A 12,089-nucleotide genomic window follows, 5' to 3' on the forward strand; every position below is an offset into this window, starting at 1 on the left:
GACGTATAATTATTTATTTAGAAGTAATTATTTATAATAAAATGTTTGCGTGTAAAATGTAACGTTCATTTATTTACAATATAAATAGAGTACAGAATAGGCATGGCTGCTGTGAACTAATAAACTGAACAAACAGGTTATACAAAAAGGCAATGTCTAATTTATAAATTTAACAGTGACACTTGACTTGAAAATATGTAATGCGTAATTTAAATCTAATTACATTTCTGTTGGCCCTTTGATGTAGGGATACATAAATTTTGGCAACAGGAATTAAAGGATGAGGGGTAGAACAAGAACACACAAAAAAAGGACAAATAAATAGGCTAGACAAGGTGACAAGGTTTAACTACATCCTGTTACATTTAAGAGTGAAGTTACATAGTTTTTTCTGAAGTATATCCTCTCATGCCTATTCCACAGTCCTCCTCGTTGGCTGGATTGATCTGTTCTTCAGCTTCCCTCTCTTCTTCCTCATCCTCTTCCTCCTCGTCTTCCTCCTCCTCCCCTTCCTCACCCTGCGCTGCCCCTCGACCGATCTTAGGACCCTTGCAGATTTTGAGGTGGCGTGTGAGGTGGTATTTAGTGAGAAAGCCCTTGTTGCACTTTTCACAGATGAAGTCCCGTTTCCCGTCGTGAGAGTTCAAGTGTTTTTTGAGATGGTCGGTCTTTAAGAATTGTTTGTCACACTTTGGACAAGTTATCTGGCGGTCTCTGGAACAGAGGAAAGAGAAGTAAGGAAACAAAGTGGCTATTAAAACAGGCAAGAAAATTATATGTCAAGAAAAAAAAACAATATGACAAAAATGACATTATTCCATACATCTGTAAATCATGTTTTTAAAAGGTTTGGTCAAGAAAAGTAAAATATTTGGAGAACATGCTCTTAAAGATAATATTCTCAATGCATTTTATATTCATATATTACGTAAAAGTTTTATTACATTTAACATATTACATTTAAATAAATGTATTACATTAAAAAAAAATAACAGAAAAAAGAAGGGTTTCATTGGACTATGAAATGTTAGAATTTATCAATAGTTACTATTATTTATAGTAATAACATTTTCTATTATTAGTTATATGTTATATTACATATTATAAAATATATCATCATATAATTTATAATGCATTTAATTAAAAAATTATATTTATAATATATATATTATAAATTTTAAACTGTATTAATAATATTTATATCAGTAATATTCATTTATATAATTTGTTAATTATAATATAATTATGCATAGCATTGATTTATACATTTTTAAGTAATATTTAAAATTAATTTGAATAACATACGAAATGCAGCCTTACAGTGAATGTGAATACATGTGCTGTTTGAGATCTTGTTTCCTCACAAACATCTTGTCACAATGGTCACATTTAATGTTCTTGGCACCAGTGTGTATAACCATATGAGATTCCACATGTGCTTTCTGAGTGAAAGACTTCCCACATACTGTACACCTGAAGTTCTTCTGACCTGCAGAAATAAAAATGTAATACATGAACAGAGCAGTAATGATGACAGCATATTCTTTCTGGCCAATAAAGAAAGTTAATAGCAGTTCGATACCAAAAGTTCTTTCAGGTCATAAGCCACTTGATTTCCATAATGTAATGCATTTCCAAACAGGGTTGATTTGATCATAATGGAGATGTTATATGCTGTTATCTTGTTATTACACTTATATAGGAAAATGTAGGAAGTGGATCTTTAAAAAGTACGATCCATTTAGATTTCATACTGACTTTGAAAACGGTTTCTAATGCAGTTTTCAAAAGTAAGTCTCTACAACTTGCGCATTTACCTGTGTGGATTCTCAGGTGTTTTCTGAGATTGCTGGGATCACTGAAGGCTTTGCTGCAGTAGCTGCACTTGTGTGGTCTCATGCCCATGTGCCCCATGAAATGCACATTTAGCTTAGTGGATGTAGTGAACGCGCGTGTGCACATGCTGCATTTAAACTTCCTCTCGCGACCGTGTCCGTTGCTGCTACTGCTGCTGGAATGTTCATGCACATCGGAGTGGCACTGCCACTGTGGGGAGGAAGCGGACCGGGACGGCTCATTGGTCACCTTCTCCTGCGACTGGGATTGGTTGTGTGTAGCATGAGCAGGGTGGTCTTGGGTGGGGCTGTGGCTCTGGGCATGGCTGCTGAGGTGAGATTTCAACTCCGTGAAGGAATCACACTCTTTTCCACAGTGACATATCTGGCCCTCTGGCACTCTGGGCACACCTGAAGCGACACAGAAACAGAATAATATATATGGATATACGGTACAGTTATCTTCTTACAGGTTAGAGCAGATCCATGCCAAGAGGAAGTCCCACCTAGCTGTCTGCTGTAGTCCCTGCTGTAATAGAACAACAGCTCCTGATCTGGCAGAATCTCTCTGGATGTGCAGAAATACAGCTTCCCGTTGCCAATATATGCCACAAGATTCTGCTCCTCTGTAGTCCTACAAACAGAGTTGATTTTAGTGTGCTTGTTTTCATACATTGCATAGTTTCAATATAGAGCTTCCTGAATTAACTGACATGAAAAAAGTGTTTTTAAGGATTAAAGGGATGTGGTTACCTTGCTTTCCGTACAAACATCATCCAGTTGCATTCATGCTCATCTGTCGTCACAATAAAGAACTCCTGGATGTCATTGTGGAATATCTACATTAGATTAAATACACAGTGACAGTGACTAAAGCCATTCTTAGGATTACAACATGACATGTCAGTGTAACAGTGAATAAAATTATGTAGATGATAACATTTATTTTACGCTACCTTGCAAAAGTTTGGAGTCGGTAAAACGTTAACAGAAATATTGTGAAATATTATTACAATTTAAAATAACTGTATTCTATTTGAATATATTTTTAAAATGTAATTTATTCAATGTATTCAAAAAAAAAAATTTGAAAACACTGCTTTATATTTTGTGAAAACTGTTTTTTTTTCAGGATTTTTGATGAATAAAAGTTTTTATATGAAACAGATTTTTTTTTAAACAACTGTCTTTACTGTCACTTTTTTATCAATTTAATGCATCCTAGCTAAATACATATTAAGAAATTAATTTATTAAAAAAAAAGACTAAAAAAAAAAATTAAATTAAAAAAAATTGTTTGGCCATATATCACTTATATTAAAAAATGTGGCAAGTACCTTCCATATTTGAGGAGTATCCTTATCAGACCAGTCTGTAAGTTCTACACTGCTACAGTGCTGTCCGACCATCGGCCCAAAGCAGGTCCTGGAGGGTATGGTCTCTCTAGCAAACACACCTGAAGAAAACAAAGAAGTAGCTTCAACAATCACAACAACACTAAATCCTACATTTTTAAAAGCAAATGGACTTCACTTCAAATTAAGTACATTTAACAAGCTAACTGGTGAAGTCACTCACCCAAACATCTTTATTTTAAGATGCCCTTGTTACAATCAAACGCATGAATTTGGACCAAAACATCTCTCTACTCAAAATCAGCAAGCAAAACTTAATAAAAAAATACAAATAAATAACATCATGCATTTACTATAGGGTTAGGGTTAGAATTAGGATTTGCTTTAGGTTTAGTTGCATGTAATTGTGCATTATTTACTGTTATTAATATAGTAAGTACATGTAACGTTTAACAAGGACAGTGTAAAATGAAGTGTTACCTGAACATCTTCAACAACAATAAATGGAAAACAATCAATTGCTTCTGACTACATTGTACCAGCAATAAGATATTATATAACTAAATGTATAATTTATTAGAAGCATATAGATTATTGGCCAATATTAGTGTTTTTTTATCATTATTATTTAGCAGTATTAGTTCAAATTGGATATATATTGGACGAAATCGGATATTTATTATTGTATGCTAATTTCTATATACCTTTGTCCTTATCTAATGCTTACTTACAGTTCATCTTTAAAAACACTAATAATTTAAAAACAGTATTAGATGTAATTTATAGCAAATCTCAAAATGAATATACATTTTTTATATACTGTAGATGCATTATGTTGTCTGAATTTACTTGTACTCTACATTTAAAACTATTTATTTTATTTCTAAGTTTTTATTTATTTATTTATTTAAAAACATCAACATAAATATCAACAAAACTTTAATATCAATGTGTCCTTACATATTATAATAAACTATAACAACTACAGACTACACTTTGTTTTATGGTGTCATTGTTACAGTACTATTATACAAATTATTAATATTAATATTAATTAACAATATGTACTTACTAGAAGGTTAGGGTTGGGATTAGGGTTTGGTTTGGGGTTAATTACTTGTATTTATGATAATGGATCATTAATACAAGCATAATCTATGGCACAATGTATGCATAATTTCCTGTTTTAATTTAGTAAGTACATGTAAAATATGTATAAAAAATGTAAAAAAAAAGACACTGCAAAATAAAGTGATATTTAACTATATTGTGAGAATTGTATACAAAGCATTTACCAATGGGTTCATCAGCTACAGAAATGCGGAGGCACAGGGGGCGGGGCAGAGAGAGGCGGGCTCTGCTCTGAATGGGTGTGTCTGGGATGAATGTGACAGGTCCATGCTCAGGGCAGTCCGACGGATATGACCGTTCACATAAAGTGCACCCTAAAAGACAATAAAATACATCAGATTGGACTAAAATACTTCCACTACTCAAAATCGGCACGCAAAACTTACATATGTTGAAGGCAGTAGCCATGTTTTCCTTGTTAGAAGTTGAGTCTTCTAGTTGCAAGGTAGAGTTCACCAGCACCAGACTGTTGTCCGGTCCAAGAGACACTTCTGCAGTGATGGGTGACACGTTAACAGACTCAAGTCCCATTCCTGAAGGTCCATGTAGAGATACTGCTTCTAGCTGAGCCTGTGGCGGCATGGCCCCTGTGAGCACCACACTAACCACCCCAGAGCTCAGTTCTCCAGTGGAGTGCAAGGCTTCACTCAGCGTCCCTGGACCGCCTGCTCTTGTACTGTTGGTTCCTACTCTGCCGCCCATATGCTCCTGCTCCATCACCACCGGGAGCTCCAGCCCTGCTCCATGCAGGGGCATAACACCTCCTGAGGAGTCCACACCTGCCAAACCCTCATGAGGCTGAGGTCTGGTACCTAGCTGCTGCTGGGTCTCTGCCACCACGACACCCTCCATGGTGGCCAAGTCTTCTTCCATTCCATCAGGAGACATCGGACTACTTACACGTGACTCCATGGTTAACCCGGTGGCATCCAGCTGCACTTCGTGAGAGCCTCCTTGGTGGAGATCAGCCTGGCCTCCTACCTGTCTTGTGTCTAGAGTCACCAGGCCTTGTTCTAGAGGGCCGCCGTGGCCGCTGTATGGGTCTAAGCCAGATGGGTTGTTGTTGGACACGGAAAGAGTCCCATCCATGTTAAGGCTGCTGGGATGAATGTACTGGGGAGGAGGACGATCTGCCAGATATGACAGAATACCTAAAGAGATTTATATAAAAAAATAAATAAAAAAAAAGATATGTTTAAAGATGTCAAAATATGTTTCAGCAGAAATAAAATATTTTATATGATATATTATTTCTGCTGACAATACAATTTAAATAAAGCATTAGAGCAAATTAAGCACATATAAATTTAATTTTATATTTATAGATTTAAAAATATTCTATATGTAAAAATGTATACTAAATGAGGTCAAGGTGAATATTATTTTTTAAAATAAATTTAATTATTTAAAAATCTATTTAAACATTGATAATAAATGCCTAATTTGCTCTAAAGCTTTAATAATGGAATGTATTTTAAGCAGAAATAATATATTATATAAAAATATTTGTTTTTGTCAACAAAAATGAATGAAAATGAATTTGCTCTAAAGCTTTACTTAAAATGTATTTTGACAGAAATAAAATATATTTTTTTAAATATAAGATTTCTACCAATAATACATTTAATTAACAAAAATTATTTACATATAAAACACATTTTGGTATATATGTTTTTTAAAATAAATTATATTTAAAAATGGGTTTAAATTAGCTTAATTTGCTTTAAAGCTCAAGTTAAATGTATTTTGGCAGAAATTAAATATTTACAGTAAATATACTTTTAAAAAATACATTTCTATAATGAACTCAATTAGCTCTAAAGCTTTATATAGAATGCACTGCAAATTAAGCATATTTAAAAAAAAAAATCATAACATTTCATCTTGAGTGATTAAACAAACATAATTATCTCTCTGTTTGACAATAAAGTAAAACAGTGCATCCAGGATCCTTGCAAAAATTGTAAAGATATGTTAGTTATTAATATAAGATATTATACTTTATTATTAAGAAATTCTAGATTTGTTGTACATTAGGGGAATCCCTGGGTCCAAAAAGATTGTCAGCCCCTGTTTTAAAGTACACCTTAACAGTTTCCTACAACATTACCTGGAAGGATATGTCGGAAGTAGCTGCTCTCCAGGTGTGGGTATGGAGGAGGTGGTAATGTATAATTTCTCTCTGGAAGGCCACACATAACGCCTCTGTCGCCTAAATGACCCATGGGTAACATCAGGGACAGTGCAGAAGGAAGAGGCCCAAGTGATGGACCCAAGCTGGGTATAGCGACTGGCATGCCTGAAATAAATCCAGATAGTATTACTTCTCCATACATTAAAGTTCCCACACCATACCAGACAAATGTCATGCCACCAGATGTATACACATCTAAGAGGCATTGGAGTCCTGACCTTGAGTGGTGATGGGATTGTGTGTTGGGGATGTGGGGAGGCAGAGATGACTTGCACTCACAGGCGGCACACTGAGCTGGTCCATGCCCACGGGGCTGAGGTTCATGTCATTCATGCTGAACACAAGAAATGTTATTGCATTTGAAATACAACTCATATAGTGCTTGTGCAGAAACAGACGTGAATAAATGATATGTTTGTTTACCTGACAGCACAGATCACTTAAGGCATTGATATGATGGATGCATTCTAGGATCTGGAAAAGGGAAGGATTCATCTTTTTAGTAATTAGAACATTTAGTTTAGAACACAACATTCTATCTTAAGCCTCTTTCAGACAGGTTTTATAGTCATTCTGGCTATTAATTTACTTGACAAACTGTTTTAGTCACTGAACTGATAACGAAATACTAATAACTCATAATAAATACAAATATCTACGTGATATTAAAAAAATATATATGTATGTGTAACCAGACATCGACTAGAAAGAGCCAATAATGCAGCCAGTGTTTGAAGCTACTGAGTTAGCCAGCTAAGAGAAATGCAATAACAGAAGGTGCTTATCTCAAGGTGTTTAAATTATTTAAAAGACAAACCAATAATTTACCTACTATAAAGGGCAAATATGAATCCTTCCGTGGAAGATTTGTGGTATGAAAACAATAACATGGCTAAAGGCAAACAGTGTTTGATTCAAGGCGGGGTTATGTTTCAAAATAAGAGTCCCTCAATATGCCTCCTCAGTACAAACAAGCCAGACTGATTCACTGATTGATTTACGTTTGTATTTATTTATTTAACAAATAATATAAATTACTATAGATAACCACTAATAGTTTGGAAAAAAATAAAAAAAATTGGAACGGAATAAAATACACAAATAGGTTAAATGCACTGAATGAAAAATGCCAAATTAGGTACACAAAATTTCAAATAATGATTAAAAAATGTATTTGAATTTTTTATGAAAAGTTCAAAAATATGTATAAGGATAGAAATTGTGCTCTTTCTGCCTGTATTACTACAAAGGCAATTTAAATTTTGGGGGAAATCTAACTTTTAATTTGAAATATAATCCCAGTTTCCGGTGTCCTTGCGCACAGGAAAAGAAAAGCGCTGTGACTGTTCCTCTCTGAAAACCTGCTGTGTAATCTCGCTTCTGCAGTCTGTAACCGAATTTATTACATAGAAAAAAGCAGTCATGCCTGATTATTTAGGAACCGAGCAACGCAAAGTAAAAGAAGAGGAGAAAGAAGACAAACCAATCCGAGGTATTATTTCCGAGGACTTTCGCGAGGATTTTAAATTCAATGAATTAGCAGACAGATTAGCATTTAGTGACTAGCCGCTCTGCAGTTGGAATTTGTCAACAAAAGCCGAATCAACTAAACAAACTATTTTAATGTGTTTTTTGTCATTGTTTTCAGACTTTATTTCACTTATTTACTCTACCGTTCCTTATACGAGTTGTCAGATGTCTCAGTATTAGTTATAACAGTCTGTAATTTATGCATATCTCGTTTATTTATCTGTCTTGACCTGTGTTTTGTTTCTCAGCGTTGGATGAAGGAGATATTGCACTCCTGAAAACCTATGTAAGTATTAGTACTAAAAAGATGACTGTTTTGACATTCAGATGGACTTCATTTAGTATAAGTTATAGCAGTGTTATTGTAATGAAGTCACTGTTTCGATTGTGAATAGGGCCAAAGCACGTATTCTAGACAGATTAAACAAGTGGAAGATGATATTCAACAGCTTCTGAAGAAGATCAATGAGCTCACAGGTAAGTGCGCTGTCATTGCGTTGTGGGAAATTAATTTTATGGATCACTGCTTTGTGAAACCCATGCACTGATGCCGTATTTTGTGTGTCTTGCAGGTATTAAAGAGTCTGATACAGGTCTGGCTCCTCCAGCACTATGGGATCTGGCTGCAGACAAACAGACTCTACAGAGTGAACAGCCACGACGAGAACATTTCACTTATTGAGATGCATTAAATTGATTAAAATCAAAACTAAAACATTAAATATGACACAAAAAAATTTAGCATTCATCAAAAAATTTATACACAAAAAAAAACAATAAAACATTTATGATTCCACAAAAAATTTCAATCAAGAAATCCTGTTTTTTTTTATGTTTCCAGAAAAACGTTAAGCAACAAACTTGAAGAAATGGCTGCTGAAAATTCAGCTTTGTTTTAAATTTTAATATTTCACAATACTGCAGTTCTTCCTGTAATATTTCACAATACTAAAGTACTTCATTAACACCAAACAAAAAAAATGCAGCCTTTGTAAGCTTAAGAAAAAAATATTAAAAATCTTACTGACACCAGACTTTGCAATGGTAATGAATGTTATAAAGTGGTTGAATGACATGTAGATCAGTATCAGCCATTAAAAAAAACCTCATATCTATGTTTTTATTTGTTCATAGATGCACCAAGATAATCAACTCTGACTCTGAGGATCCTAAGTACATTATTAATGTGAAACAGTTTGCCAAGTTTGTGGTGGACCTGAGCGATCAGGTCGCTCCAACTGACATTGAGGAAGGAATGAGGGTTGGGTAAGCAGGAAACAATGGATCAGATATTTCTATATTTACTCTATTACACTTTTCAGCTTGTATCTAAAAGAGTTGTGTTCTGTATCTGTCAACAGGGTTGACAGGAATAAATATCAGATCCATATTCCACTGCCACCCAAAATCGATCCTACTGTGACTATGATGCAGGTACGAAACAGCTAAGGCTGCTTGGGATCATGAACATTAGGCAAGGCAAAACTGCAGGAATAATTATGCACTGTACATAAATAGGTGGAGGAGAAGCCTGATGTGACCTACAGTGATGTTGGAGGCTGCAAAGAGCAGATCGAGAAGTTGAGAGAAGTGGTTGAGACCCCTCTGCTCCATGTGAGTCATGACTACATCTAAATGTACCTATTAAAAATAAACAGTAGATATTATGTGTCTGAAATATGACTTAACTTCTAAAATCAATCTCCATCTTCTTAATTCCAGCCTGAGCGCTTTGTGAACCTGGGTATTGAGCCTCCAAAGGGTGTGCTGCTGTTCGGGCCCCCTGGGACAGGGAAAACCCTGTGTGCACGAGCTGTGGCTAACCGTACTGATGCCTGCTTCATCAGAGTCATCGGATCCGAGCTGGTTCAGAAGTATGTTGGAGAGGTATGTGCCTTTTCTATCAAGCTGTTAAAAAAAACAGGCGATTAAGTGCATGAAAAAAAAAGTCTGTTTGTGTGTCAAATCTAGGGTGCCAGGATGGTTCGTGAACTGTTTGAGATGGCAAGGACCAAGAAAGCCTGTCTGATCTTCTTTGATGAAATTGATGCCATTGGAGGTAAAATTAATCTAATGCTAGTCAGGGTCTGATGATTTTGGCCATCTCAAACTGTGTGGCTTTGGGGACAAAGTAGCGCAGTTCTGTGTGAATAGCCCCTTATTATATTTAAAGGGATAGTCAACTCAAAAAAAAGGAAAATTCTGTAATCAATTACTCACCCTAATATTGTTCCAGATTTGTAAGACTGATGTTCTTCTGCTGAATGTTGGTAACCAAACAGTTTTGTTTCGCATTAATGTCCCTTCTATGGACAGAAACCACAATAGAAGCCAATGCGAACTGAGAAAGAGTGGTTACCAACATTCCTCAGAATATCTTTTGTTTGTGTTCAGCACAAGAAAGAAATGCATAAAGGTTTGGAAAAACGCAACTGTCCCTTTAAAATGTTAGTTTTTGTTTTTGTCTAAGAGATTTAATCTTTATCTCAAGTCTCTGTTATTATGCTCGTGCTGCTCTCGTACAGGTGCCCGTTTTGATGATGGAGCTGGAGGAGATAATGAAGTGCAGAGAACCATGCTGGAGCTGATCAACCAGCTGGACGGATTCGATCCCAGAGGAAACATTAAAGTCCTGATGGCCACCAACAGACCAGACACCCTGGATCCTGCTCTGATGAGACCCGGCCGGCTGGACAGAAAGATTGAGTTCAGCCTGCCTGACTTGGAAGTGAGTGTTAGCTACAATAGTGACAAAATAGCTACCATTTACTGGCTTAAGATAGACGTGGTATAATATCACATTCTAATAGATATTTAAATGTATGTAATGATTTCTGCTCTGTTTCTAGGGGCGTACTCACATCTTCAAGATTCATGCCCGCTCTATGAGTGTGGAAAGAGATATCCGCTTTGAACTTCTTGCACGTCTCTGTCCGAACAGCACAGGTGAGTTCACACGATTTAAATAATATTTGCACAAGGATAAACATGGATATAGTTAACATTGCTCACTGTGTTTTTCTTCTCTCAGGTGCTGAGATTCGCAGCGTGTGTACAGAGGCAGGAATGTTTGCCATCAGAGCTCGTAGAAAAATCGCTACAGAGAAAGACTTCCTGGAGGCCGTGAACAAAGTCATCAAATCCTACGCTAAATTCAGCGCCACCCCTCGCTACATGACATACAACTAAATGTTTTTCCTCACTTAAATGTTTTCTGCCTGATAAGTCAAGGATTTCCATGTGTCTTATTTTTTTTTTGTGGTAGCAATGATTAAATAAATACATTTATCCTTAGTACATGTCCTCTTTTTATTGCTTATTAAAATATTTTCCCTTCTTCTGGTAAGGTATACAATATGTAATAAATTAGTGGTAAATATAGAAAATTATATAAATAGGCACTTTTAAGGAATAAACATTTAATAATTTAGAGTATTGATTTACACTTATACAATATTATCTTAAATCCACACCAACATAAAAAGACAATAAAATGCACCACATTATATGCAGTTGCAACTGATTGTTGAACTTTTGGGGTTGTGTGGGGGGGGGCCTAAAACAATAAAATCAATATCTGGCAAGCATTTCCTCAGAAACATCAGATTAAAGTATATCATGAAATGAAAAGCAGCATCTTTGCCAACAGTGCAATTATGTGATCAGATCTAAAAAAATAATTAACATATTAGCTCTTTTTTTACTGAATACTATAGCCAGATGAGAAACGGTAGACTTTAAAAAAAAATACATAAAAAAATTCAATACAGAGTAAAGAAAAACTAGCACATGGTGAACCATTGTAAAACTTCATTTCCATCATAAAAATAAGTTTACTGGAATGTCAATAAAATATTTAGACCAGTGCTAAGAAACAAACACTTGGCAAAAATCCATCTACAATAATTGCACTTAAAAGAACTGAAGGTACAGAGTGTTTTACAGTCATCGGTAACAAATTGCAGTGGAGCTTATGATTATGGCTACTGCAAAAATACAATACCACAGATCATATTAAGCTCAACATTTGCTGGTTTATTCACA

At 35.2% G+C, this 12,089-nt stretch overlaps 2 protein-coding genes across 3 annotated transcripts; one reads left to right on the forward strand and one right to left on the reverse strand.

Moving 5' to 3' along the window:
- Positions 1-44: 44 nt before the first annotated feature.
- Positions 45-7,473, reverse strand: LOC109066912 (PR domain zinc finger protein 4-like). Of its 2 annotated transcripts, none has more exons than XM_042740102.1 (12): positions 7,344-7,473; positions 6,939-6,989; positions 6,734-6,849; positions 6,432-6,620; positions 4,708-5,472; positions 4,486-4,635; positions 3,173-3,291; positions 2,589-2,674; positions 2,342-2,469; positions 1,818-2,246; positions 1,321-1,489; positions 45-714 (listed from the first exon to the last, which is right to left on the reverse strand). In XM_042740102.1, the coding sequence occupies exons 3-12, from the start codon at positions 6,846-6,848 to the stop codon at positions 378-380; spliced, it is 2,487 nt and encodes an 828-aa protein (XP_042596036.1). In that variant the 5' UTR covers position 6,849; positions 6,939-6,989; positions 7,344-7,473; the 3' UTR covers positions 45-377. The 2 variants fall into 2 exon arrangements, with proteins under 2 accessions (XP_042596036.1, XP_042596044.1); XM_042740110.1 differs by having other exon boundaries at positions 7,348-7,456.
- Positions 7,474-7,823: 350 nt separating this feature from the next.
- Positions 7,824-11,339, forward strand: LOC109069760 (proteasome 26S subunit, ATPase 2). The gene is made up of 12 exons (XM_042740191.1): positions 7,824-8,007; positions 8,294-8,331; positions 8,441-8,522; positions 8,618-8,702; positions 9,165-9,311; positions 9,407-9,479; positions 9,564-9,659; positions 9,768-9,932; positions 10,017-10,104; positions 10,571-10,773; positions 10,895-10,991; positions 11,077-11,339. Exons 1-12 carry the CDS (start codon positions 7,938-7,940, stop codon positions 11,232-11,234), a joined length of 1,302 nt encoding a protein of 433 aa, XP_042596125.1. The 5' UTR covers positions 7,824-7,937; the 3' UTR covers positions 11,235-11,339.
- The last annotated feature ends 750 nt before the right edge of the window (positions 11,340-12,089 follow it).

This window comes from Cyprinus carpio, chromosome A4, assembly GCF_018340385.1.
Source record: "Cyprinus carpio isolate SPL01 chromosome A4, ASM1834038v1, whole genome shotgun sequence".
NCBI classification, from domain to species: Eukaryota; Metazoa; Chordata; class Actinopteri; order Cypriniformes; family Cyprinidae; genus Cyprinus; species Cyprinus carpio.